This window comes from Eriocheir sinensis, chromosome 60 (assembly GCF_024679095.1).
Source record: "Eriocheir sinensis breed Jianghai 21 chromosome 60, ASM2467909v1, whole genome shotgun sequence".
NCBI classification, from domain to species: domain Eukaryota; kingdom Metazoa; phylum Arthropoda; class Malacostraca; order Decapoda; family Varunidae; genus Eriocheir; species Eriocheir sinensis.
In genome coordinates this window covers 4310218-4337717 of record NC_066568.1, presented here as the reverse complement: position 1 = coordinate 4337717, position 27500 = coordinate 4310218, and the positions used below count along the sequence as shown (strand labels likewise).

General features: G+C 37.9%; 1 protein-coding gene across 4 annotated transcripts in view; it reads left to right on the top strand.

The window, feature by feature from the left end:
* Nucleotides 1–27500, top strand: part of LOC126985792 (uncharacterized) — a 330694-nt gene that overhangs the window by 38714 nt on the left and 264480 nt on the right. For all 4 annotated transcript variants that reach the window (XR_007739047.1, XR_007739046.1, XR_007739045.1 and 1 more), the window contains exon 2: nucleotides 8222–9891. Coding sequence is in view for 1 of the 4 variants with exons in the window: in XM_050841180.1 (XP_050697137.1) it covers nucleotides 9768–9891 (124 nt within the window). In the remaining 3 variants the exon portion in view is untranslated. The remainder of the gene's footprint in view (nucleotides 1–8221; nucleotides 9892–27500) is intronic.

Below are 27500 nucleotides of genomic sequence, written 5' to 3'. Positions count from 1 at the left end.
TCTATTAGTTTAACCATTATCATATTTTTTTCTCTTTCTTAGTATCTTTCTTTTTTAATCAATATGTTTCTTATTATCCATTATTATCCATTATTTCTGACTTTATCATCATTTTGTCTTTCCATTCTCTCTTTTTATCCTCATTTATATTTTTCCTTCCTTTCCTACCCCTGGTTTTTTTTCCCTTCCTTTAAAAGCAACTCAAATCATCCTTTTGTTGTTATTTATCTTCCTTTTTTATCACATTCACATATTTTCATTATTTAACGCATTTAAAGTCTGTTCTCCCTTATTGTTTCTTTTTTTCCTTCTCATTATTTACATTTTACATAGGAAGGCAAAGATAGCACATTAAGAAAACACAAGGATAGGAGACTAGAAGGAAGGAGATATAGAAAGGACAAGATGAAAAGGAGAGAAGGAGACTAGAAAGAAAGGATACCTAAACTTATATATATTTATCCCTTCATTCAGTCTTGCATTTCGTCCAATCCACACTTTAACTTTTATTTACCTCCTATCTCCTATCTATCCTTCCTTTCCTACCCTTCTTTTCTTCCTTCCTCCGTTTTTCCTTTTCTTGTTTTTCCTTTCTCATTATTTACATTTTACATACACTTATATACTTTTATCCCTTCATTCAGTCTTGTATTCCGTTCACTCTACACTTTAACTTTTATTTACCTCCCATCTCGCTCTTTCTTCCTTTTGACAAACTTTCTCCTCGTCCTTCTTGTATCCCCTCTTCCCAATCTCCTCCTTGATCGGTTTCGCTTTCCAGATATATATATTTTTACTCTCCTTCCTCTGCCTGTCACTAAGTCCCTCTATATGTCTCTATCATTTGGCTTTCAACTTATTTATTATCCAGGAAGGGAAGGAAAAGGAGGGAGAGTGAAGGGAAGATCAGAGAGGAAAAAGGGAAGTAATGCAAGAGAAAGGAGTGAGGAAAAGAAGGGAAAGATAAGGAAATGGGAGAGAAATGGAAGTATTGGAAGAGAAAAGGGAGGGGAAAAGAAGGGAAAAGGGAAGGAAATGGGAGAGAAAGGGGAGTAATGAGAGAGAAAAGGAATGCGAAAAGAAGGGAAAGGGGAAGGAGATAGGAGAGAAAGGGAAAGAAAGAGAGGAAAAGGAGAAGTAAGGGGAGAGAAAAGGGAGGGGAAAAGAAGGGGATAGGGAAGGAAAGTGAAGAAAATGAGAGAGAAAGGGAAGGGAAGTGAGGAGAAAGAGAGTGTTAAGGGAAGAAAAGAGGAAAAAGAGAAGTATTGAAAGAGAAAAGGGAGGGGAAAAGAAGGAAAAGGGAAGAAAAGTGAAGGAAATGGGAGAGAAAGTGAAGGGAAAGGAGGAGAAAGAGAGAGTTACGGGAAAAAAAGAGGAAAAAGAAAACTATTGAAAGAGAAAAGCGAGGGGAAAAGAAGGGAATAGGAAAGGAAAGTGAAGGAAATGGGAGAGAAAGTGAAGGGAAAGGAGGAGAAAGAGAGAGTTACGGGAAAAAATAGAGGAAAAAGAAAACTATTGAAAGAGAAAAGCGAGGGGAAAAGAAAGGAATAGGAAAGGAAAGTGAAGGAAATGGGAGAGAAAGGGAAGAGAAGGGAGGAGAAAGAGAGAGTAAAGAGAAGAATAGAGGAAAAAAAGAGAAGCATTGAAAGAGAAAAGGGAAGGGAAAATAAGGAAATGGGAGAGAAAGGGAAGAGAAGCGAGGAGAAAGAGAGAGTAAAGAGAAGAAAAGAGGAAAAAAAGAGAAGCATTGAAAGAGAAAAGGGAGGGGAAAAGAAGGGAAAAGAAAAGGAAAGTGAGAGAAAGGAAGGAGAAAGGGAAGCAATTTTCTCTTCTTTTTCTTATTACCTTTTCTTCCACTCAATTTTCGTTTTATTTCCCTCATTTATTTTCTTTTGACAAACGCACTTTTTGTCTCATCTATTTCTCACGATTCGCTTTTGTCTGGCAGATTATAAATTCATGCATTCCTTCGCCTTCCTGTCTTTTAAGTGTATGATATTTCTCCCTTAATTTCCGCTCTAACTCCTTTATGATTCTCCAAACTGCTTATCTTCCCTCACTTCTCATATCAGCAAGTTTTCCTTCGCTTATCACTCTTTCTTACTATCTCGCGTTTCCTCCAAGCTGCAATAAGTCATTTTTTTCCTTCCTTCTTCCTTCTTCCTTTCTTTCTTTTGATAACCTTTCTTTTAATCACTTTTTTCTCACAATCATGAAATTTGGTAACTCGTTTTCGTCTCCCTGATATATATATTTTTTTTTGCATTCATTATTCTCCTTGTCACTAAGTCTTTTCTAGTTCTTAATTTATTCCTGTATTAATTTCTTTCTTGTCATGCAAACTATCTTCCTGTCTTCGTTTCTCATATCACAAGTTTGCTTTCTCTTTTTCTCATTATTTTTTGCATTCACTATTCTCCCTGTTACTAAGTCTTTTCTATTTCTTATTTTATTCCTGCATTAATTTCTTTCTTGTCACGTAAACTATTTCCTTGTCTTCGTTTCTCAAATCACAAGTTTCCTTTCTCTTTTTTTCAATACTCTTTTTCGCACAGTCTTACTTCTCATCTCCACAGTTTAGCCTTCACTTTCCGCTTCATCCTTTTAATTCTATTCACAAACTCTCTTTTAATCTCTCCTCTATTCCTCACAATCGTAACTTTCATAACTCGCTTTCGTCTCGTTGATATATATATTTTTGCATTAATTCTTCATCCTCTCACTAAATCTTTCCTGTTTCTCATTTTATTTGTCTCAACTCCTTCATTATCCTGCAAACTATTTTTCTCGTCTTCAGCAGTTTTCTTTTAATATTTCTTTTTCTCAACATCCTTTCACATAGTCTTGTATTCCATTCACTCACCAATTTAACTTTCTTGCCTCCCCCCTCTCTCTCTCTCTCCCTCCTTACAAACTTTTTTCTTAATTCTCCACAATCTTTAAGTTCTTTTCCAACCATTTATCTTCCTGTTTTCCGCCTCTAAAAGCAACTCAAATCATCTTTTTTTTGTTATTTATCTTCCTTTTTATCACGTTCATATATTTTTAATTATTTATAACGCATTTAAAGTCTGTTCTCCTTCATTGTTTCCTGTTGATCATCTTTGTTTATTTATTTTACTCATTTCTATCCTTTAAACTTCAATCACATTCCCTTTATTTATCTCTGTATCATTTTCTTTTCTTTTATTCCTATTCTTCCTACCATCATTTTTATTTTATTTTTATTTTGCGTCATATTCGTTTTCTTTCCTTCAGTTTTCCGCCCTCTTAAGTTGCAAGATTTCCCTTTTTCTTTATTTATCCCACGTTTGTTTTCTTTCCTTTTTTTATCCGAAGTTCCCCCTCCGACTCCCTCATCAGCTATTTAGAGGACACGGCTTCTTCCGCCTCACAAATAGAAAATGGGAAACGTTGCCTCTTTTACTTTCTCTTCTTTCGTCTCGGGTTTTCTTCAATATTTTTTTCTCTATTACTTATTTTGTACCTTTTATGTCGTCCCTTCATCTGCCACCTCTCTTGTAAAAAAAATATATATGCTTGCAGTTTTCTTTACAAATATATTTTTTCTCCTATATTTCTTTTTCACATTATTTTCATATGATTATTTTTACACATGTTATAGTTTTTCTGTCCTATTTACAGTTAACTTTTTCTTCTATATCAATTTAACTTTGTACGTTTTCACAATATTTTTTTCTCATTACACATTAATTTTATGTATTTTATCAATTATTATATTTTCTTCTATTTCTTATAATTCTCTTTACATTTATTATTAATTTTACATATTCTTTTTACAGTTACTTTTTCTTGTATCTATTTTTACAAGTCATTACAATCCATTTATCTTCCTTATATTCTGTCTACATTTTTTCTACAATAATCTTTTCATAATTCAATACTCAAGCTTTTTTTATCAATACAAACACTATGATTCACAAGCAGTGTTTTATTTATTAATTTTACATATTCTTTCTACAATTATATTTTCTTCTATCTATTTTTACAACTCATTACAAACCATTTATCATCTTTACATATTATGTTTATATTTTTTCTACAATTATCTTTCCGCAATTCAATACTTAAGCATTTTTTTATCAATACAAAAACAATGATTTACGAGCATTGTTTTATTTCGTTTTATGTGGTGTGTTTTACGGTGTTTTCATTCATTATTGCGTCGTGTTTCTTGGCGAAGGGATTTTTTGGGCGATAGATATTCAAAGGAAACGTTCTATTCTGTCCATTTTCAGTATCTCCTCCGAATATGAACCTTATTAAAACTTACATGAAAGACGACCATAAAGAAACAAATTTGGCTAAGTATACCCCGCCGACCCATTATATCCGTTTTCTTTCTTCGGAGCTTCAAACAGGGATGGAAGAAAACGGTGGACTGGGAGAGAAAATGGGAAAAGGGATAGGAAATGAGGAAAAATGTAAAGTGAAGAGAAAAAGGGGGAAAATTAATGAAAAGAAAAATGAAAATGGAGGGAAAGGTTTTGGATAGAAAATGAGAAAAATGTAAGGTGAGAAGGAAAAAAGGAAATTAATGAAAAGAAAAGAAAACGAAAATAGAGGAAATGGTTTGGAATTTGTAAACAGAGGGAGAGCGAGGAAAGAAAAAGAAAAAGAAAACAAATAAGAAAACAAGAATGAATTTACCTATTCTACTTTGGTCAAAATTTTCATTGTATTTTCTTTACTAAACTGTTTTCATCTCTATATTTTCTTTGTCGTTTATTATCATTTCAATAGTAGTAGTAGTAGTAGTAGTAGTAATAGTAGTAGTAGTAGTAGTAGTAGTAGTAGTAGTAGTAGTAGTAGTAGTAGTAGTAATGGTAGTAGTAGTAATCATTGTTATTTATTTTACATTTATTTATTTTCTTTTTTCTTTTTTCTTTCTTTACTTGTCTATTTAACTTCCGTAGCGATGTTTTTAATCTATACATTTTCTTTGTCATTTATTATCATTTCCATATTATTATTATTAGAATTTGTATCATTATTGTTATTCATTTTCTTTTTTTCCTTTTTCTTTCCCCCTTCACCTGGCTATTTAACTTCCGTAACTTCGCTAATGGGTTCCTTTCACGCCCTTATTAAGACAGGCGAGGTGAAGTTTGACCCCGATAAGACGAACTTTTCTTAACGTGTGTGTGTGTGTGTGTGTGTGTGTGTGTGTGTGTGTGTGTGTGTGTGTGTGTTGTGGTTAATGTACTTTAAAATCCGTCCACCCATACATACATACATACATACATACATCTACATAAATACACACACACACACACACACACACACACACACACACACACACACACACACACACACATTATCCGTTCATGCACGTATTTTTGTCTTCATAAAAAAAAGAGGAACGTGTTTGCCAAGAGAGAGAGAGAGAGAGAGAGAGAGAGAGAGAGAGAGAGAGAGAGAGAGAGAGAGAGACTGTTTACTCCTTACCTCGAATCAAAAAAACGGAAAAAAAACAGGAAAAACAAACAAACAAACACGCCGAAAGGAAAAGGACGGAAGGGGGAAGAAGAGGAAAAAAAAAAAACTAAAGAAAAAACACGAAATAAATGGGAAGAAAAAGGGAAGGGAAGCTATTTTAAAACATTCCTCCTTTCTCCTTATCTTACCCTCTTCCCTTCTCTTTCTTATCTCTCCCTTCCGGTCCTCCTCTCCTTCCTCCTCCTCCTCCTCCTCCTCCTCCTCCTCCTCCTTACTCTGAACACACACAAGATTAAACAAAAAGGATTAGCAAGCGATGTTTTATTATGTTTTAAGTAGCGGGTGGTAGTGTGTTGGCATTCATTAGCGCCTCGTTTTTAAATGTGAAGGTGTTGTGTGGGCGAAATGTGTTGAAAGGAATGAGTTATGTGGGAAGCGGAAGACGAAAGTGTGTGTGTGTGGGGGGAGGGGGGGGTTGTGTGTGTGGGGGGGGGAGGAGGGGAGTAGTGGGGGGGTTGTGTGTGTGTGTGGGGGGGTAGTGGTTTTTTTTTGTGTGTGTGTGTCATGAGATAGTTCTCTTTCATTTTGGTTTTGTTTCCTCTTTTTTTCTTTCTCTTCTTTTTTTCTTTCTATTTTTGTGTATCTTATTTAACTGTATTTTTCTCTGTTTCTCTGTTTTTCTTTTATTTATTTTCTCTATTATCTCTATTTCTGTTTTTTCTCTATGCTTCTGTTTCTTTTTTGCTTATTTCCTTTTATTTTATTTTCTCTAACATCTGAATTTCCCTGTCTGTCTGTCTTTTATTTCATTTATTTTATTTTATTTATTTTTTGTGCATAATATGAATACATTAACCACTACAAATATAAAGACAAAACCTCCACTAACAACAACAACAACAACAACAACAACAGGGAGAGAAAAAGAGAAAGGGAGAAGAGGAGATAGAGGTGGTGAAGGAAGGAGAGAGAGAGAGAGAGAGAGAGAGAGAGAGAGAGAGAGAGAGAGAGAGAGAGAGAGAGAAGAGTATAGAATGGGAGAGAAGAGGAGAGGGAGTTGATGAGAAGAGGAAGAAGAGGAAAAGAAAAACACCACCACTAACAACAACAACAACAACAACAGCAGGAACAACAACAACATCAACAACAACAACAGTAACTACAACAACAATAACAACAACAACAACACCTAATTAGCCATGCACAGGTACGAGGGGAGGTGCGAGAGCGTTTCACCTTTAAAATGCACCGCCATTGATTTTTCTCTTCAGTAACACCTCGAAAAAGGAAAGACAAAGAAAACGGTGCTTTGGTTTAAGAAATGGAGGAGATTACCTTCGCAGCGTACAAAGAAAACGGGGTGAGGAGGAGAAGGAGGAGGAGGGGGAGAGTTTAAGGAAATATAGCAAGAGAAGGAAGAAGGGGAAATAAAGAGAAAGGAAGAATAAATATAAGGAAAGAATGAGTAAGTAAGGAAGAGAGGAAGAGGTGAGAGAAGGAGAAAATGAGGAGGAGGAGGAAGAGGAAGAAGAAGATCGGAGGAGACATAGAGCAGGAAAAGGGAAATATGGAGAAAGAGAAACGATGAATAAAATGATAAGGAAAAAAAAAAGAGTAAAGAAGGAAGGAAAGGACAAGAAGGAGGAAGAGGAAGAATGATAAAGAATAGAGATAGAAGGAAGATTGAACGACGTAAAAAGAGAAAGGAGGAATAAAATAAGGAAAGAAAAATTAAGAAAGGAAGGCAAAGGAGGAGAAGTCAGAGAAAGAGAAGGGTGATGAAGGAAGGGAGAGAGAGAAAGAAGAGGCAGAGAAGGGATTGGGGAGGCAAGAGCTAGGGAAGATAAGAGAAGGAGAGAGCAGAGAAAGAGAAGAGGGGAGAGGGGAGAGAAAGTGGGAGAGGCAGAGTGATTTATGGGGAAGGAAAAGGTAAGGGAAGGAGATGGAGAGGAAGATATATATTGACAGGGAGTGTTGGGGGAGGGAGAAGGTAAGGGAAGGAAAAAGGAAAGGGAGGGAAGAAGGGAAGAGAAAGGGATGTATAAAGTGAGGTAAGAGACGGAAAGGGAAAAGAAGAAAGTTGAAAGGGAGAGAGAATGAGATAAATATAGAAAGAAAATTAATGAAAAGAGAGATAGTGTGGAAGGAAAAGAGGAAAAGAAAGGGAAAACAAGAGAAAATAAAGAAAATGAAGATAACACACACACAAAAAAAAACATTAAAAGAAGAATAGAGAATAGAGAGGAAAGAAGAGAAGGAAGAGGAGGAGGAGGAAGGGAGAAGAGGAAACTATGGGAGAGAGAGAGAGAGAGAGAGAGAGAGAGAGAGAGAGAGAGAGAGAGAGAGAGAGAGAGAGAGAGAGAGAGAGAGAGAGAGAGAGAGAGAGAGAAGGCGTGTTTAATAAATGGGAACAGGCGGAAAAGGGATTAAAGAAAGGAGAGAATAAAGAAGGGAGGTAAAGGGAAAGGGGAAGGGAGGGAAGGAGGGAAAAAGGGGGGGAGGGGGGAGGGGGAGAGAGATTTTGTGTGCTCTTTTGGAAGTGTGAGAAGAGGGGAGCTTGTTTGTTTGAGAGAGAGAGAGAGAGAGAGAGAGAGAGAGAGAGAGAGAGAGAGAGAGAGAGAGAGAGAGAGAGAGAGAGAGAGAGCTGACATGGCAGGTCCTTTATCTCCTACATCGGTATTATCCTCTCTCTCTCTCTCTCTCTCTCTGTTATATCTCGTTTTTAACCTTTTTTATCTTTATTTTTTAACCCACAAAACAGAAGAAAAAAATATGTGAAGAGATGGAAAAGGAAAATAAATAAACGAGAAAAAAAAGAATAATTGTGATCCGCTGAAAACCCCCCGAAAAAAAGAAAAGAAAAAGAAGAAAAAAACTACTAAAGGAAAAGTGTGAAAACTGTGAATCTCAAAAATCAGAGGGAAAGGAGATCAAAGAAAAGGAATGTGAAAGGAAGTGTTGGAAAGAAAGGAAGGAAGGAAGGAAGGAAAGGAAGGAAAGAGAGAAAGAGAGAGAGAACGGAGTGAGTGAGCAACAGGATAGGTGATAAAATGTGAAGAGAAATAAATAAAAAAAAATTAAAAAATGAGAAAACAATAATTAAATGAAAGAAAGAAAGAAAAAGGTGAAAAAATATATAAGAAAGTAAATATTAAAAAAAAGACAGAAATCAAGTTAAAATTAAATAAAGCAGAAATAAAAAAAAATCACGATACAAAGAAAACTAGAAAAGGAAAAAGAAGGAAAAGTGAACTAAAGGAAAATAAAATAACACTACCTAAAAAATACAGAATAATTAAGTGAAAGAAAAGAAAAAACAAAAGAAAAAAATCGAAAAATACCTGAAATTAAAAAAAAATAGAAAACGAAAAAGTTAAAATAAAGTGACAGAAAAAAATAACAAAAGGTAAAAAAATATTAAAATAAAAACCAGTGACAAAAAAATAAAACAATAACAAAAAATAAATCATGAAAAGAAGAAAACAAAGAAACGAATAGAAAGAAAACTCACCTGAGCCCCAAAAAGTGAAAACAGGAACACCACAAAACAGACTGGTAGATAACAGACAGGTAGATAACAGACAGGTAGAAAACACAGGTGAGAAAAACAAGTAGAAAACAGCTCGATATTTAAACCCACTCCGTCACTTTGATCTTTTTTGGAACGTTTGAAAGAACAAGTTATTTTCCTCCTCTTGATTCCCTTTTGTGCTCGGAGGAAAAGAGGAAAAGGAGGAGGAGGAAAAGGAAGAGGAACAGAAAGTAGTGAATCAGTGGAGAGAAGAGAGAGAGAAAAAAAAAAAGGATGATGGGAGTTTTGAGCCCCTAGTGAAGAGAGAGAGAGAGAGAGAGAGAGAGAGAGAGAGAGAGAGAGAGAGAGAGAGAGAGAGAGAGAGAGAGAGAGAGAGAGAGAGAGAGAGAGAGAGAGGATAACATTATAGAGGAAAACTATACAGTGAATTAAGAACACTCACACTCACTCACACACACACACACACACACACACACACACACACACACACAAGATAGGGGACCAAACACCCCAGACATTCCCAGAGCTCCACCTCGAACTCCACCTCTCTCCACCTTCGCCTGAACCACCCTCCTCCTCCTCCTCCACCTCCTCCTCCACCAAGAGAGAAGACTTAGGAAGAGGTAGATGCGGAGGAGGAAGAGGCGGAGAAGAAAGAGTACTCCGAGCAAGAAGAGGAAGAGGGGTGTTTGGGGGGGGAGGGCCTGGAGGTGGAGGTGGAGGAGAGGAAGGAGGGGGAGGGAGGAGGTGCAAAGCTGTCTCACCTGTAGCGGAGATGTTTCGGCCCGTGGGACTCCTGCTCCACTCCCAGTCCGTCCCGTGTTTTGGCTCCTACGAAAACATTTCCCACCTGGATGTCCCGGATTCGGCCGCCTCAGCCACCGCCTCCACCAAGAAACGTGAGTACACCTGCTTCTGGGGAGGGGAAGTTACTTGTGGGGGAAGGAGGAAGGGAAGTTCATTTTTGGAGGGAGGGGAAGGAGGAAGGGGGAAGAGGAGTTTATCTTTTGGGGGTGGAGGAGGAAAAAGGGGGAGTTTATTTCTGGGGGTTGAGGGGAAAGGGAGTTTACTTCTGTTGGGGGAGGGGAAGGGGAGGTTATTTCTGGCGGGGAGGGCAAGGGGAAGGGGAGTTTATTTCTGGTGGGGAAGGGAAAGGGGAGCTTATTTCTGGGGAGGGAGAGGAAGGGGGAAGGGGAGGTTATTTCTATGGGGGAGGGGAAGGGGGTATTACAAGTATGAAGGGGGGGGAGAGGAGATGGCAAAGTACCTGTATCATACGTGTTTCCCTGTTTATATATACCTGTGTTAGTGTTTACCTGTGTGTATTAACTTGTTTGTGTATTGGTACCTCTGTGTTATTACCTGTGTTAATTGTACCCGTGGGAATGTGTCAGGGGGTACTTATGTGGATCTCTCTCCCCCCTCCCCCCTCCCCCTCTTTTTCCCTCCATCCCTCCTTCCCTCCCTTCCCCTCTCCCTTTACCTCTGTGTTTGTTTGTACCTGTAAACTTCACCTGTGTTTGTGTGATTGTGTGTGTGTGTGTGTGTTTGTGTGGGTGTGCGTGGGGTTGTGGGTGTGTGATGGGGTGATTGTATTCATGTCTGTGTGTGTGTTACCGTACAACTAATTGGTAAATGAATACAGAGACGGAAAAATAGGTACAGAGATAGACGGTTTGATTGAAAGATTAAAAAGTGAGAATTTCGGATTTAGAGAAAGATTAAAAAATGGAAATTCGTCAAAATCTGTGAGAGAAACTAAAACATTTGCCCTGAAACGTGTTAGAGAGAGAGAGAGAGAGAGAGAGAGAGAGAGAGAGAGAGAGAGAGAGAGAGAGAGAGAGAGAGAGAGAGAGAGAGAGAGAGAGCACCCTGTTTTCGTTTTAGTGTGATAATAAACAGTTTATGGTGTATAGACCTGCTTGGTATGCGTGTAGGAGAGGCTGAATAGCTCTCGTGTGTATGTGTGTATGTATGTATGTATTTATGTATTTATGTATGTATGCATGTATGTATCAAGTAATGGATATAACGTGTGGTACTTGCCTATTTATGAGAGAGAGAGAGAGAGAGAGAGAGAGAGAGAGAGAGAGAGAGAGAGAGAGAGAGAGAGAGAGAGAGATTATGAAAGGGTGGAGAGAAAAAAATAAAAAGGGAAACGAAAGATAAAATAATTTCCAAACAATGAAAAAGAAAACAGAGAGAGAGAGAGAGAGAGAGAGAGAGAGAGAGAGAGAGAGAGAGAGAGAGAGAGAGAGAGAGAGAGAGAGAGAGAGAGAGAGAAAGACGAACACACGAACACACGAACACACCTTCTACACCCTCCCCTCATCAACATAATTATCGTACCTTTTAATTAGGAAGCTTTCTCTAAATCGACGATAAGATGGAAGGAAAGGGGCGAAGCGATGCACCTGGGAGCGGATTCACCTGGTAGGTAATTAAGGGGGCGCCAGGTAGGAGGGAAAGTAGGTAATTAATTAATGACCTTTCTACCTGTGACTCGTGCGTTTCTTGCTCAGGTAAATAATCCCTTGAAATGTTGGAGTTTGTATACAGCGAATCCATACCTATTTTATTTGACACGCTGAGGACTTCTTTTTATTTGTAGTGATGGGGATGATGAGAAGGGAGAGATAATAGGGAAGATGAGGAGGAGGATTGGAGGAAGGAAGGAAGGAAGGAATGGATGGGGAGGAGGAAGAAGGGAGAAAGGGAGGGATTGGAAGTGGAAGGGAATGAATAGAGGGAGGAAGAGAGGAAAAGAGGGGTGACTGAAGAATGAAAGGATTGTAAAGGGGGAGGCAGGAACGGAGAGAGATAGGGAGGGAAGGATGAAGTATGGAAGGATTGGAAGGCAGGAAGGGAGGATTGGATGGAGAGATAACGGAAGGAAGAAAGGAAGACACAGATTTAGGAAGGAAGGGAACGAAAGAAGGAAGAAGAAAATAATAGAAAGAAATGAGAGATGGAAAGGAGAAAGGACGGATTGGAAAGGATTGGAGGGAGGGAGGGAGGAAGGAAGGGAGGATTGGATGGAGAGATAACGAAAGGAAGAAAGGAAGGTACAGATTTAGGAAGGAAGGGAACGAAAGAAGGAAGAAGAAAAAAATAGGAGGAAATGAAAGAAGGAAAGAAGAAAGAACGGATTGGAAAGGATTGGAGGGAGGGAGGGAGGAAGGAAGGAAGGGAGGATTGGATGGAGAGATAACGGAAGGAAGAAAGGAAGGCTCAGATTTAGGAAGAAAGGGAATGAAAGAAGGAAGAAGAAAATAATAGAAAGAAATGAAAGAATTAAAGAAGAAAGGACGGAGGGAGGAAAGAAGGAAGGGAGGAGTGGATGGAGAGAAACACGGAAGAAAGGAAGGGAGGAAAGAAGGAAGAAGAAAAAAATAGAAAGTAAGAAAGAACGGATTGAAAGACGAAGAAAGATAAGCATAAAAAAACGAAGAAATAAAGAAAAAGGGAAGAAATCAATGAAGGGAAAAGTATTTGAATAAGTTAAAGCTGAATCCATTTACTAATACTCACTCCTTTAGCTTCATTTAAAGTAATTCATGATATGCAAAGTTATTCAGTTAATACACTTTTGATTCGCTATAAGAAGCAGGTCAGAGAGAATATTCGATTAAATGATGCAGTTGAAAAGACATTAAACATTATATTCTCAGGAAATTTCTTTAACCCAAACTTTGTGAATATAATTAGTCGATGGAATTTGCCTCTTAATGTATCTCTCTCACCCGAATACTTTTGCGACTTGATTCGTGGGTGAAGGAAACGAGAGGGAAAAAATGAAAAGGAAGGGAAAGCAAAAGAAGAAGAATGAAAGTGAAAAAGAAGAGAATGAAAAGACTTGGGAAAATGAAAAGTTGCGAAAAGTGAAGAAAAGGAAATGTCGGAATAGAAAAGAAAAGCATACCGGTGAAAGAAGGAATGAAGCAAGAAAGAAACAAAAAGAAGGAAGGAAGGAAGGAAAGATTAAAGGATAGTAGAAAGAAAGACATAAAAAGACCCGCAAGTGAAAGAAGCAAGAAAAAATGAATGAAAAAAGAATGAAAAAAAGACAATGGATGAAAGGAGAGATGGAAGAAGAAAGCCGAAATAGAAAAGAGAACAAGTGTAGCGGAGAAAGAAGGAATGAAGCAAGAAAGAAACGAAAAGAAGGAAGGAAGAAAAGATTAAAGGATAGAAGAAAGAAAGACATGAGAAAAAGACCCGCAAATGAAAGAAGCAAGAAGAAAAGAATGAAAAAAAAGACGATGGATGGAACGAGAGAAGAAAAAAATATGAAAGTATAAAAAAAAATAACAATAGAAAAAAAGACATAAAAATAACCGCAAATGAAAGAAGCAAGAAGAAAAGAATGAAAAAAAGACGATGGAGGGAACGAGAGAAGAAAAAAATATGAAAGTATAAAAAAAAAATAACAATAGAAAAAAAGACATAAAAATAACCGCAAGTGAATGAAGCAAGAAGAAAAGAATGAAAAAAAGACGATGGAGGGAACGAGAGAAGAAAAATAATATGAAATAATAAAATAATAAAACAAAACAACTCGTCGATGTAATTAGCCACTAACTCCATTTGTCTGACACACTGATACTCTTTGAAACTAATTTGTGGGTAAAATGACTCATTAAACATTACAAACACTTGATAAATAATTAGTTAATGGATTGCACGTGTCCCTCAATGTACCTCTCACACATTAATACTTTGTTAATTGTAGATAATATTCAAAGTCTTACAGGTGAAGACTTTAAATATTGCATTCACCTGTGGTTTTTTCCCAGGTAATAATTGAGCAGGTTAATGAGGTGATGTATTTTTTGTGGTTTATATTTATTTTATTTATTGTACAGGTTAATTAAGGAGTTCATATATCATTTATCTTTTTTTATTTATTTATGTATTTATTGAACAGGTTAATTAGTTCACATATTTTCCATGTTTTTTTTTATGTATTCTTCTTCCTTTTCTGTTCTCCTTTTTTTTTCTCATGTTCTCCTTCACTCCTTCGTTTCCTCCTTCACTTCCTTTTTTTTCTCCAATATTTTCTCCTTTTTTCATTCATTTCTCCTACCTTTTTTTCTCCTACCTTTTCTTCTACCTTTTCTCTTACCTTTTATCTCCTTTTTTTCTCCTTCGTTTTTCTCTCCTACCTTTTTTTCTCCTCCTTTTTTATGCATTTCTCCTACCTTTCTTTTTCCTCCTTCCTTTTTTTTCTCCTACCATTTTTCCTACCTTTTTATATGCATTTTTCCTAGCTCATTTTCTCTCCTTTTTTATGCATTTTAAGTTGGGATGATAAACAGACTTGAGAGAGTGTTGGATTCTGTGTTGAAGGCGATTACATTGAACATTGATTATATTCACAGGAAGTTTGTCTGAGCTAATATATAATGCATTCTCTAATTAGGTGATATAATTTGACTAAGTACAGGTGAACTCATTATTACTTTCACCTGTTTTATTTTACCTGTTGTTCACTTGGTTTTACTTTTATATTACTTCTACCTGTTGCTGTTATTTCAGGTGATATTAGGTGAACAGATTAATTGATTTGGTTTATATACTTAATGCCTTTTTTTTAATGTGGATTGATAAACAAACTTGAAAGAGCATTGGATTCTGTGTTAAAGGCGAATACATTAAACATTATATTCACAGTAAGTTTGTCTGAGTTTATATATAATGCATTGTTAGATTTGGTGATGAAATTTCTGTATTTTCAGGCAGAATTACAAACTCTGTCGTATTGAGAAATGTCGGGTGTTACCAACTAAAAATTCTCGGGTGTTACCAACTAAAAAAAAAAAAAAAAAAAAAAAGCAGCTTATTCATTGTTCTCGCTTTCGTCACATTCCAGAGAACATACAACTTTAGTAAAAAAAAAAGGTCGTAGAGAAGGTCAAATAATGTCCAGACTTATTCATCCAGGTGGAGAGTATTAGGATAAAAAGAGGAAAGGAAAAAAAGGAAAGGATGAGAAAGAAGGAAAGGTGGAGAGAAAGGAAGTAAGGAAGGGGAGAGGAAGAGGAAGAGGAAGGGAAAGGGAAGAGAGGAGGAAGTAAGGTCATGGGAGGAGGAGGAGGAGGAGGAGAAGGAGGCCACCCGAAATTGACCTCTCTTGTGATGTATCGTTTTCTTTTGTGTGTGTGTGTGTGTGTGTGTGTGTGTGTGTGTGTGTGTGTGTGTGTGTGTGTGTGTGTGTGTGTGTGTGTGTGTGTGTGTGTGTGTGTGTGTGTGTGTGTGTTGTCTCGACGGCAGTGTGTGTGTGTGTGTGTGTGTGTGTGTGTGTGTGTGTGTGTGTGTGTGTGTGTGTGTGTGTGTGTGTGTGTGTGTGTGTGTGTTGTTTCGACGGCATTGTGTGTGTGTGTGTGTGTGTGTGTGTGTGTGTGTGTGTGTGTGTGTGTGTGTGTGTTATTTTGCCCTTGAACTGCCTTCCTTGCTGTAAAAAAAAATTGCAGTTATTCTGAGGGGAAATAAAGTAGATAGATTGATTCCGAAACACTCATAAAAGTTAATGTACCAATAAGAGAGAGAGAGAGAGAGAGAGAGAGAGAGAGAGAGAGAGAGAGAGAGAGAGAGAGAGAGAGAGAGAGAGAGAGTGTTTGTTGAATAGTTTTAACAGACATGCGATTGATCTGAAAAAAAAAATGGATATAGACGTAAATAAAAATAATAATTCGTCCATCAGTTTTCAATACAGATTAATTCCTAAAGCAGATTCACAAGTTAATACACAAATAATGATGACGCCAGCCGTGGAATCGGATCCCCCCAAAAAAAGCAATTAGATAAACACAAATAAAAACAATTCGGAAATGAAACCCGAACCGAATATGCCCGGGAATTTCATCAACGAATGCACAACAAACAAATTTATTCCCGAACTTTGCCACTAATTCACACACACACACACACACACACACACACACACACACACACACGCACACACATCGACGCGCTGGTGTTGTTTCCGCAAATAGTTGTTCCTCAGGTAAATAAATGCAGGTAACTTTTTCCCACGTGATAAACAGGTGTAATTAAGGGAGGCTTTCGGGCAGGTAATGTGAGTGAAAGTTCCTAGGTAGACGGAAATGTTGTGATAAATATAAAGCAGAAAACCAGAAGTAGAAGTAGAAATGAAGGAAGGATTGTGCGATGGACGAATGGAAGGAAGGAATAGAAGGGAAAGGAGGAGAAAGGAAGGAAGGAGAGTACGATGGGCGAATGGAAGGAAGGAATAGAAGGGAAAGGAAAAGAAAGGAAGGAAGGAGAGTACGATGGACGAATGGAAGGAAAGAATAGAAGGGAAAGGAAAAGAAAGGTAGGAAGGAGAGTACGATGGACGAATGGAAGGAAGGAATGGAAGGGAGAGAAAAAAATGAAGGCAGGAATAAAAAAGAAGGAAGGATAGTATGATAGACGAATGGAAGGAAGGAATAGAAGGGAGAGGAAAAGTAGGAATGTAGGAGAGAAAGTAGTAGCGGTAGTAGTAGTAGTAGTAGTAGTAGTAGTGATGATAATGATAAAAATAATGACCATATTAGTAAGAAAAGCTTATAATTTAGTGCGACTGTAAGAAAAAGGATAAACACACATGCAATTAATGACAGAAGATGCTACAGGTTGGAAAATCGAAGCAAATATATATATGGAAGAAAAACGGTTGCTTGAAGTCCAACAGAGAAAACAAGAATAGAGAGATTTAGGAAACAAATATACGATAACGTTGTATATGAAGAAAAAAAAAGCGAAACAAACATAGCTATACAACGAGTGAATTCATTGGTTAAAAAAAAAATACAAAATGAAATACAAAAAAATATTCAAACAAAAGAAACCACACAAAATAAATTACAAAACCAAAAGACCACATCACCACTTACGACATAAAAAAAAGAAATAAAAAAGGAGAAAGTAAAGTGGCGTAGTCCAGATTCTAATTAGCAGGTGTAATTCTCTAAACTTTATGGCCAGGTAAATCATGTCTCGTGTCCCAGGTAAAAATGGAGGTAAATGGGTAGATTACAGGTTGGTTTTTGTGGGTAATTTTATGGGGGAAGTGAAGGTGATACGGGTAATTTAGAGAACTTTTATACAGGTAGCATACAGGTGAGGTAGAGAAGGAAAGGAGGAAGGAAAATGTAAGGGAAGGAGGAATTAGAGGATAAAGTGGAAAAAGAAGGAAGGAAAGAATGGAAGGAAGAGGAAAGAAGGAAAGAAGTAGGAGGAATGAAGAAGAGAAGGAAGGAAGGAAGGAGAAAGAAGGAAGAAAGGAAAATGGAAATAAGAGAAAAGAAGGAAGGAAGAAGGAGGAATGCAAAAGAGAAAGAATGAAGAAATAAAAATGGAAATAAGAGAAAAAAGGAAAGAAGTAGGAGGAATGTAGAAGAGAAGGAAGGAAGGAGAAAGAAGGAAGAAAGGAAAACAAGGAAGAAAGAATGAAGGAAGCATCAAATGTGGAAAGAAATGGAGAAAATGAAGAAAGAAGGAAGAGAGAAGGAAGGAATAAAGCAAGGAAGTACAGAAGACACGAAAGAAAGAGTGGAAGAGTAGAGGAATGAAGGAATGAAGGGAAGTGAAAGAAGAAGCAAAAAGAATAAAGCAAAGAAGAAAGAAATAAGAGAGATGGGAGAAAGTGGAGAAAAGAAAAGCTGGAAGGAAAGAAGAATGAAGAAATGGATAGAAGAAAAAGAAAGAAATGATGGAAGGAAAAAATGAAAAGGAAAAAAGAAAGAAAGAAAGGATAGAAGGAAGAAAGGAAGGAAGGAAGGAAGGAAAGTGAAAGGGATGAAGGGAACAAAGAGGAATGAGAAAAGAAAATGAAAAGAAAAAAAAGTAAAAAAAAAAAAGAAGCGTTTACGAAGCAAAGGAAAACATTTTAGTGCCTCGTAAAGTTGTGTTGTTTACGATGAATTTACGTTCTCTCTCTCTCTCTCTCTCTCTCTCTCTCTCTCTCTCTCTCTCTCTCTCTCTCTCTCTCTCTCTCTCTCTCTCTCTATTCATCCCTCTGCTCCAATGATTCACACACACACACACACACACACACACACACACACACAAGGATCATCTCAAGGAAAAGAAGAAAGTGAAGGATTTTGAAAGGCTCCAGGAAGTTGACCCCCCGAGAGAGAGAGAGAGAGAGAGAGAGAGAGAGAGAGAGAGAGGGAGGAACAGGTAACAATAGGGCATTCAATCCCTTCTCACCTGAGGCTCAAAGGTATTCTGCAGGTTGGTTATTAACACCTATTCAGAACTTCCCTCCTCTTCCTCCCTTTCTTCCCTCCTTCTCTTCCTCCTTTTCTCTACTTATCGTTACTGTTTTCTCCTTTTTTTATCCTCCTTTCTCCATTTATTCTTGCTTTCTCTTATCTCCTTGCTTCGTTTCTTTCTTCTCTCCTTCTCTTTCTCCTTTTCTTTGTTGTTTTTTTCCTATTTTCTCAACATTCTTTCTTCCCTTCCATCTTCTTTCGTTCCCTTTTTTCTTTCCTCCTTTTCCTTATCTCCCTTCTGTTTCCTCTTTCTTTTTCTCCTCCTTCTCTTCTCCTTTTTTCTACTCCTTTCTTTTTTCATACTTTCCTTTCCTCATTTTATCTCCTATTCCTCTCTTTCTTCCCTTCTCCTCTTCCTCCTTTTCTCTGCTTTCCTATTCCTTACTTCCTTCTTTCCTTCATTTTTCACCTATTTTTCTCTTCATCTTTTCCCTCTTCCTTTTCCTTACTTTCTTTTAAATCCACTTTTATTTCCCTGTCTTTCTTTACTTCCTTTCTCTATTTTCCTTCTCTCTACCCTTGTCTTTTCCTTCTTTCTCCTCTCCCTCCTTTTTTCCCTTCCTTTCTCTCCTCTTTCCTTCTTTCTCATCCTTTCCTTCCCTCTATTCACCCCTTCCTTTTACTTCTTCAACCTCTCCATCCTCCTGTTCTCTCGTTTTCTCTTCTCTTTTTCCTCTTTTTTTCCCTCCCTCCTCTCCCTCCTTTTGCCCTTCCTTTCTCTCCTCTTTCCTTCTTTCTCATCCTTCCCTTCCCTCTTTTACTTCTTCAACCTCTCCATCCTCCTGTTCTCTCGTTTTCTCTTCTCTTTTTCCTTTTTTTTTCCTCCCTCCTCCTCCTCCTCCTCCTCCTCCTCCTCCGCTCACCTGCTCACGAGGCCCAATCAGTTTATTGCTCACCTGGATATTGGGACACCTTGATGAAGGGACCATTTAGAGGGCCGTAGCAGCGAGACCCGAGGCGAAGCAACAAAGGAAAGTGAAAACGGAGGTGTGCAATAATAGAAAGTGTGTGTGTGTGTGTGTGTGTGTGTGTGTGTGTGTGTGTAGGAAGGAAGGAAGGAAGCGAAAGAAGAAATAAAGAAGGAAATATGCAAATGAAAGAGAAAGAGGAAAAAAAAAGTTTTACGAAAGAAATGAAAACGAGAGGATGAAAGAAAGATAGAGAAAAATGGAGGAAGTAAGAAAAGGAAGAAAGAAGGCAGAATGAAAAGAAATGAAAGAAACCACAAAAAAATAAAAAGAAAGGATAAAATGAAAAAAAAAGGAAAGAAGGATAATTAAAAGAAAAGAAGGAAACTTTGAAAAAAAATGAAAAAAAGAAAGAAGGAAAAGTTAAGAAAAGGATAAAAAGGAAAAAGGAAAATAAGATAATGAGGAAGAAATCAGAGCACGTCGTCCACTTAGCAATAATCTGAAGGTGAATTATAATTAGGAAAGTTTAATTAGATCACTTGTAATTAGCGAGACAGGTGAGAGAGAGAGAGAGAGAGAGGAAAACACACCTGTCAATTAATTAGGACCAAATGACCTTGCTCTCTCTCTCTCTCTCTCTCGTTTATGGGCCATGAAATATAACCTCCACTTTGCTTGCCTTCCTCCTCCTCTTCCTCCTCCTCCTCCTCCTCCTCCTCCTCCTCCTCCTCCTCCTCCTCCCATGACCTTACTTCCTCCTCTCTTCACTTTCCCTTCCTCTTCCCTTCCTTTACTTCCTTACTTTCTTTCTTTCCTCTTTCCTTCTTTTTCATCCTTTCCTTTATTTTCCTTCCCTCTTTTTATCCCTTCCTTTTCCTTCTTCTTCCTTCTTTTTTTCTCTCCTACTCTTACTCCTCTCCTATTTTCTTCATTTTGTCTTCCTTTTCTTCCTTTTCCTCTTTTTCTCTGTTGACACCTTCCTCTTCCCTTCCTCTTTTCCTCTTAATCCTTTTTTCCTTCTTTATATTCCTTCCCCATTTATTTTCCTCCCTTCTTTTCCTCTTCCGTTTTCTTATTTTCTTTTCCTCTTCTCTTTCCCTTTCGCCTCCCTTTCCTTTTATTTCCCTCCTTTTCCTTTCCCCTGCCTCTCGTTTTCCCTTTTCTTTCCCTTTCCCTCCCTCCCTTTCCTTTCCTTTCCCCTCCCTTTCCTTTCCCTCCCATTCCTCTCCTTTCCCCTCCTATTTCCCTTCCCCTCCCCTTTCCGTTTCCCCCTTCCTTCCCTTCCCTTCCCCTTCTTTTCCTTTTTCCTCCCTCCCTCTCCTTTCCCTCCTTGCCTTTCCTTTCCCCTCCCAATCCTTTCCTTTCCCCTCCCATTACTTCCCCCCCTCCTTCCCTTCCCCTTCCCCTCCTTTTTCTTTTTCCTCCCTTCCTTTTCATTCCCCTACCTTTATTTCACTTCCCCTCCCCTTCCTTTCCCCTCTTCCTTCCCTTCCTTTTCCCCTTTCCATTTCCCTCCCTCCCTTTCCTTCCCTTCCTTTCCCTTCACCTTCCCTTCATTTTACTTTCCCGTCCTTTCCTTTCCCTTTCTTTAACTTACTTGCTCTTCTTCCTTTCCTTTTCCCTTCCTCCCTCTTCTCCCACTCCCCCCATTCTCTTTCTTTCCCCTCCCTTCCCTCCCTTCCCCCCCCTCCTCCCCACTCACCTCCCATTACCTGGGACAAACAAAGGCATTTAAAGGTAAGCTTCGGCCTCTTTACCTGTAATCAGTGCATAATTGAGGTAAATGGAGAGAGGGAGGACTTTTATATTTCCTGCTTGCCTCCGTTTTCCTTGTTTCCCTTCCCTCTTCTTTCCCTCCCTTCCCTAACTTTCCCTTCCCTCTTCTTTCCCTCCCTTCCCTAACTTTCCCTTCCCGCCCTTGCTTCCCTTCTTCTATAACTTCTTCTATTCCTCTCTTCTCATTCTTTCCTACCCTCCCTTCCCTCCCCTTTTCAACTCTTCTCTCTCTTTACCTCCTATTTTCATTCGCTTTTACCCTCCCTTTCTCCCTTTTAACCCTTCCTCTTCCTTCTCCCTTCCTATCTCTCTTCCCCTTTTCTCTCCATTCCCTTCCTTCTCTATCCCTCTCTTTCCTTCCCCCTTTCCCTCCCTTCTCTTCCTTTTCTACCCCTCTCTTTCCTTCCCTCTTCTTTCCCTCCCTTCCCTAACTTTCCCTTCCCGCCCTTGCTTCCCTTCTTCTATAACTTCTTCTATTCCTCTCTTCTCATTCTTTCCTACCCTCCCTTCCCTCCCCCTTTTCAACTCTTCTCTCTTTTCCTCTTATTTTTATTCGCTTCTACCCTCCCTTTCTCCCTTTTAACCCTTCCTCTTCCTTCTCCCTTCCTCTCTCCCTTCCCCTTTTCTCTCCATTTCCTTCCTTCTCTACCTCATCTTCCTTCCCATTTCTCTCCCTCCCTTCCCTTCCTTCATTGCCTCTTCTCTTTCTTCCCCCTTTTTCTTTCTCTCCCTTCTCTTTATTGCCTCTTCTATTCCTTCCTCTTCCTTTCCCTCCCTTTCCTTCCTTCCCCTTTCTTTCCTCCACTTTTCAAATTCTAACATCAATCTTCTTTTTTTTTCCTCCTCCGCACTTTCTTCATTTTATCCTTCCCTCCCTCTCTTCCTCCTATCTTCTACTCTCCCTTCCTCTTCCTTCCCTCCCTTCCATCCTCCACTTTGGAAACTAACATCAAACACATTTTTCCTCCTTTCCTTCCTCTCCCTTCCTCCTCCTCCTCCTCCTTCTCTCCCTCTCTTTTCCTACTCTCTTTACTCTCCCTTCCTCTTCTTTCCCTCCCTCCCTCCACTTCTGAAAATCTAACATCGCCCTCATTTCTCGTCCACTGCACTTCCCTCCCTCTACCCCTCCTCCTCCTCCTCCTCCTCTTCCTCTCCCCCCTCTACTAATGGACGCCAGCCTACCATTAGAGCAGAATTAATGGAGAATTCGGGAATGTGCAAAACTCCCTAAATTATCTCTTTAAATCACTTCTCCTTATGTGCAAGAGAAGAAGGAAGAGGAGGAGGAAAAGGAAGAGAAGGAAGAGGGAGAGAAGGGGAGAAGGAGGAAAGGAAAAGGAAAGGAAGGGAAGGAAAAGGAAAAAAAGAAGGTGCAGAAAGGGAAATGAGGGAAATGAAAGTGAATGGAAAAGGAAAAGGAAGGGAAAATAAGTACGAAGAGAAGTGAAAAGAAGAAGGAAACATGGAAGAGGAGATTAGAAAAGAAAAAAAAGGAAAGTAAAAGGGAAAAGAGAGTGAGAAAGGGAAATGAAGGGAAGAAAAGAAGGGCAAGAGTAAAGATTTAAGAAGAGGGAAAAGGGAAAAAACACAGAAGGAAATTGAGAGGGAAGAAAAAAAATAGGAATGGAGAGGAGAAAGAAAAGGAAAAAGGGAAAAACACAGAAGGGAATTGAGAGGGAAGAAAAAAAGGAATGGAGAGAAAAAAGAAGAAGGAAAAGGGAAAACACAAAGGGAAATTGAGAGGGAAGAAAAAAATAGGAATGGAGAGAAGAAAGAAGAAGGAAAAGGGAAAACAAAAGGAAATTGAGAGAAGAAAAAAATAGGAATGGAGAGGAGAAAGAAGAGGGAAAGGAAAGGAAAAGAATGGGTAAGAGTAAAAAGGAGTAAACGAAAGAGTAAAAACGAAGGAAAAAACGAGGAAATGAAAAGGATGGATAAGAGTTAAAAGGAGTAAACGAAGGAGTAAAAACGAAGGAAAAACGAGGAAAGGAAAAGGATGAATAGGACTAAAAAGGAGTAAACGAAGGAGTAAAAACGAAGGAAAAACGAGGAGGGTAAGAGCGAGAAAATTGAAAAGGGAAAGAAGGAAAGAATGACAAAGACAGACAGACAGAGAGAAATACAGAGAATGGAGGAAGAGGAGGAGGAAGAAAAACTCTCTCTCCCTCTCTACTTTCCTCCCCAACACAACAAACAGCCTCTCCTCGTAAGGGCCTCGTAAACACTGAGGAGTCTGCCTTCAAAGTGCACAACCGCCGCCCGTTTTCTCTTAAAATATAAAGAAAATGTGTATTGATTTGTCCTTATGCGACAGAGAGAGAGAGAGAGAGAGAGAGAGAGAGAGAGAGAGAGAGAGAGAGAGAGAGAGACAGACAGACAGACAGAGAGACAGACAGACAGACACAGAGAGAGAGAGAGGCCGTAGGACATATTCAATTAATCGCATTGACGTGAATCTAAAACGACATAAACCTATGCTAATTGATTTCTCTCTCTCTCTCTCTCTCAATCACATTCCGAATACAAACAAAAGTAGCGTGAGAGAGAGAGAGAGAGAGAGAGAGAGAGAGAGAGAGAGAGAGAGTCGATCCAAGCGATGTGAGGTCTTTCATCTTTTTTTTTTCTTCTTTTATATGCAAAATGAAAAGGAAGAAAAAATGCAAAAACGTGAAAATGGAGCAAAAACAAAAACAGGAAAATAATGTTGGGAGGAAAAGGAAAATGGGAAAAGTAATAAAGGAAAACAATGAAAAGGAAGGAAAATAAGGAAAAAGGAGGAAAATAAGGCAAAGAGAATCCAGGAAAATAGTGTTGGAAAAGTAATAAGGGAAAAGAATGAAAAGAGAGGAAATAAGAAAAAAGGAGGAAAAAACTCAAACGTGAAAATAGAGCAAAAAAATACACGAAAATAATGTTGGAAGGAAAAGGAAAATTGGGATAAAGTGATTAAGGAAAAGAATGAAAAGAGTAAAAATAATGAAAATGAAGGAAAAAACCGCAAGCGTGAAAATAAGGCCAAAAGAAAATCCAGGAAAATAATGTTGGAGGGAAAAATGGGAATAAAGTGATAAAGGAAAAAAATGAAAATAAGGAAAAAAAGGAAAAAAATCGTAAACGTGAAAATAGGGCAAAAGAAATTCCAGGAAAATAGTCTTGGAGGAAAAAGGAAAATGGGGAAAGTGATAAAGGAAAAGAATGAAAAGAGCAAAACAAATCCAGGAAAATAATGAAGGGAAAAGGAAAACGGTAATAAATTGATAAAGATAAAGAAGAGAAAAAGGAAAATATGAAAAGATAAAAAAAATAAAGGAAGAAAAAAGAAATATGGAAAATAAAACAGAAACAGAAATAATGATGAGAAAAGAAAATGGGAATGAAATGATAACGAAAAGGAATGAAAAAAAACAGGAAGGAAGGAATTAAGAAAAGGTAAAAATAAAAGAAAGAAAAAAAAACAAGCCAGGAAAATAATAAAACCAAAAAACAGGAAAATCATGTTGAAAGAAAAAAATAGGGAATAACTAATAAAAAGAAAACGAGAAGAAAATGTATCGAGAAAGAAGGAAATATATATATATATATATATATATATATATATATATATATATATATATATATATATATATATATCTCTCGAAAGCGCATTAGAACAGAGAAAAAAAATATTGAAACGAATCCATAACTTTTCTTTTTAACTATTTTTTTATCCTTGTTATTTTTTTCTTGGTCTTGCTGTTGTTGTTGTTATTGTTATTGTTGTTAATGTTGCTGTTCTCGTTGTCATTGTTTTCATCTTTTTTTTGTTTTTTGTGTGTATTCGTCCTTTTTCCTGTTTCGTGTTATTCCCAATTTTCTTTTATTTATTTCAACATCATTTTTGTTTTTTTATTGTTTTATTATTTTCCTGGTTTGTGTTTTTTCTTTTATTTTTACCTTTTCTTAATTCCTTCCTGTCTTTTCATTCTTTTTCGTTCTCATTTCATTCCCATTTTCTTTTCTCGTCATTATTTCTGTCTCTTGTTGTTGTCGATGTTGTTGTTGTTGTTGTTGTTGTTTGTGTGTTGTTTGTTTGGTCAGGTGTGTGTGCGCGCGGGTCTGTCAACAAAACAACAGGTATACGATATTTTATTATTCAGGCGTACGATATTGCCTTTCGAGGGACTTATATTATGTTTTTCTAGTGTTGTTGTTGGTGGTAGTAGTAGTAGTAGTAGTAGTAGTAGTAGTAGTAGTAGTGAGAACAACCATATTATACTAACGTTTCTTTTTTTTTCTTTTTTTTACTTATTTTTTTCTTTGCTTTCTTTTTTTCTCCTTTTTTCTCCTATACCTCTGAAAATGAAAGACCGAAGACTTTTTTTTTTCATTCAATCGTTCATATTATACATTATCCTACTCTCTTCCCATTTTCTTTCCTCCCTTTCTTCTCTTTTCTCTGTTTTTATTGAATATCATTACACTTAGTAGTAGTAGTAGTAGAAGTAGTAGTAGTAGTAGTAGTAGTAGTAGTAGTAGTAGTTACACTGATAGCTAAGGAAGAGGAAAGGAAAATTACATGAAGAGAAAGGTAGAAAGATAGGAAGGGAAAGAGAGAGAAAAGTGAGATGGAAAAGGAAAGAAGAAGGGAAGGGAAGAAAATGGAAAAGAAAAGTAGTAAAGTAAAAAGACAAGAGGGAAAAAAATAAATGGAAAGGAAAAGAACGAAAGGGAATGGGATAGAAATTAAAGAAAAGAGAAAAGAAAAGAAAAAGAAAGAAAAAGGAAGGGATGGTGAAAAGAAAATACAAGAGGCTGTTACTTGTGATGATGGTAGTAGTAATAGTAGTAGTAGTAGTAGTAGTAGTAGTAGTAGTAGTAGTGGTGGTGGTGGTGGTGGTGTTTATATATTGTTGTTTTCTTCTGTCAGTCACTTTGAAGCTGCGTTTGTTTATTTGTCCGTTTGATGTGCGTGTTTTTGCCGTCTTTGTGTGTGTGTGTGTGTGTGTGAGTTTTATCTATCTGTGTTATGTTTTTTTTATTGTTTGGTGCAGTCGTCTCTCTCTCTCTCTCTCTCTCTCTCTCTCTCTCTCTCTCTCTCTCTCTCTCTCTCTCTCACGCGTGCGCGTTTCCCCGTTGTCACAACCCTTCCATTTATGCCTTTTTTTCTGATGATTTTATCGACCCTCTCCTTATCTCTCTTCCCTTCCCCCTCTCTTTTATTTCCTCTCTCCTTATCTACCTGTCTACCTACACCCATACACACACACACACACACACACACACACACACACACACACGTAATTGCAAACACATTCTCCATTCATAAAACTCAAATAAAACACAATAAATATCAAACAAGCTAAACACACATCTCTATTAAACACTCACACACACACACACACACACACACACACACACACACACACACACACACACACACACACACACACACACACACAAACAAACAAACAAACAAAAGCAAAGAAAAACACACACAATCGATCTTACACCTGTCACAATTTTTTTTCCCCACGGCCCATAAGTAACTCACCTGCCATGCCTTCCCTTACCTGGGCTGAATTCTTTGCTTGGAACGCCCCGGGAATGCAGTCACACGTATTCCATGCATTCCAGCTATTCCCGTTCACCAGTTCCCCAAAATAACTCGAGTATTTGAACCTCCAGTATCTTTTCCTTTCTCTGGTATTCCCGTTTTGCTTCTTAGATTCCTTAGTTTGGGGATCTGTCTGTGGCCTTTGCATATGCCTCTGTGTGTGTGTGTGTGTGTGTACGTGTGCGTGTGTGTGTGTGTGTGTGTGTGTGTGTGTGAGAGAGAGAGAGAGAGAGAGAGAGAGAGAGAGAGAGAGAGAGAGAGAGAGAGAGAGAGAGGGAAAGTCTGTGTATGTATGTATGTTTGTTCGTAATAGCTTCCAAAATGTCGAAATGTTAACAATGTTACTAAAATCAAAAATCAAATTCAATAACACGTTCCAACATGTCACAGTAACTATTTTCCGTTCCCTTTGCATGCCGTGTTTTTGTTATTCTTTTTGTTTCCTACCTGCGCCGGGGTTAATTAAGGTCAGGTAAGGTCAGATGAGCATGGCGCGTTAGGTAAGATACGTATATTGCATTCTTGATATTTACAATGTGGTGCGGTTAGTTTGCAATATATTTCGGTTAATTTGTTTCGGTTCGGTAATGAAACTGAAAGGAAGGAGGTATCAAAGAAGAGAAAAACGGGAAGAAAATGAAAAGGAAGAGAAAGGAATGAAAGGATATGAAAAGGAAGATACAAGCAAAAAGGAAGGGAAAGAAATGAGAGGAACAGGATAGGATAGGAAATGAAAGAGAAGAGATTGGAACGGGATAGGAAAGGAAAGGAAAAGAAAGGAAAGGAAAGGAAAGGAGAGGGAAGGAAAAGAAATTGAGATGAAAATAATAAAAGGAAGAAGAACAAAATATGAATTTGAAGAGAAGGAGAGGAAAGGAAATATAAAGTGAGAGAGAGAGAGAGAGAGAGAGAGAGAGAGAGAGGAAAGTAACCGATTATCTCAC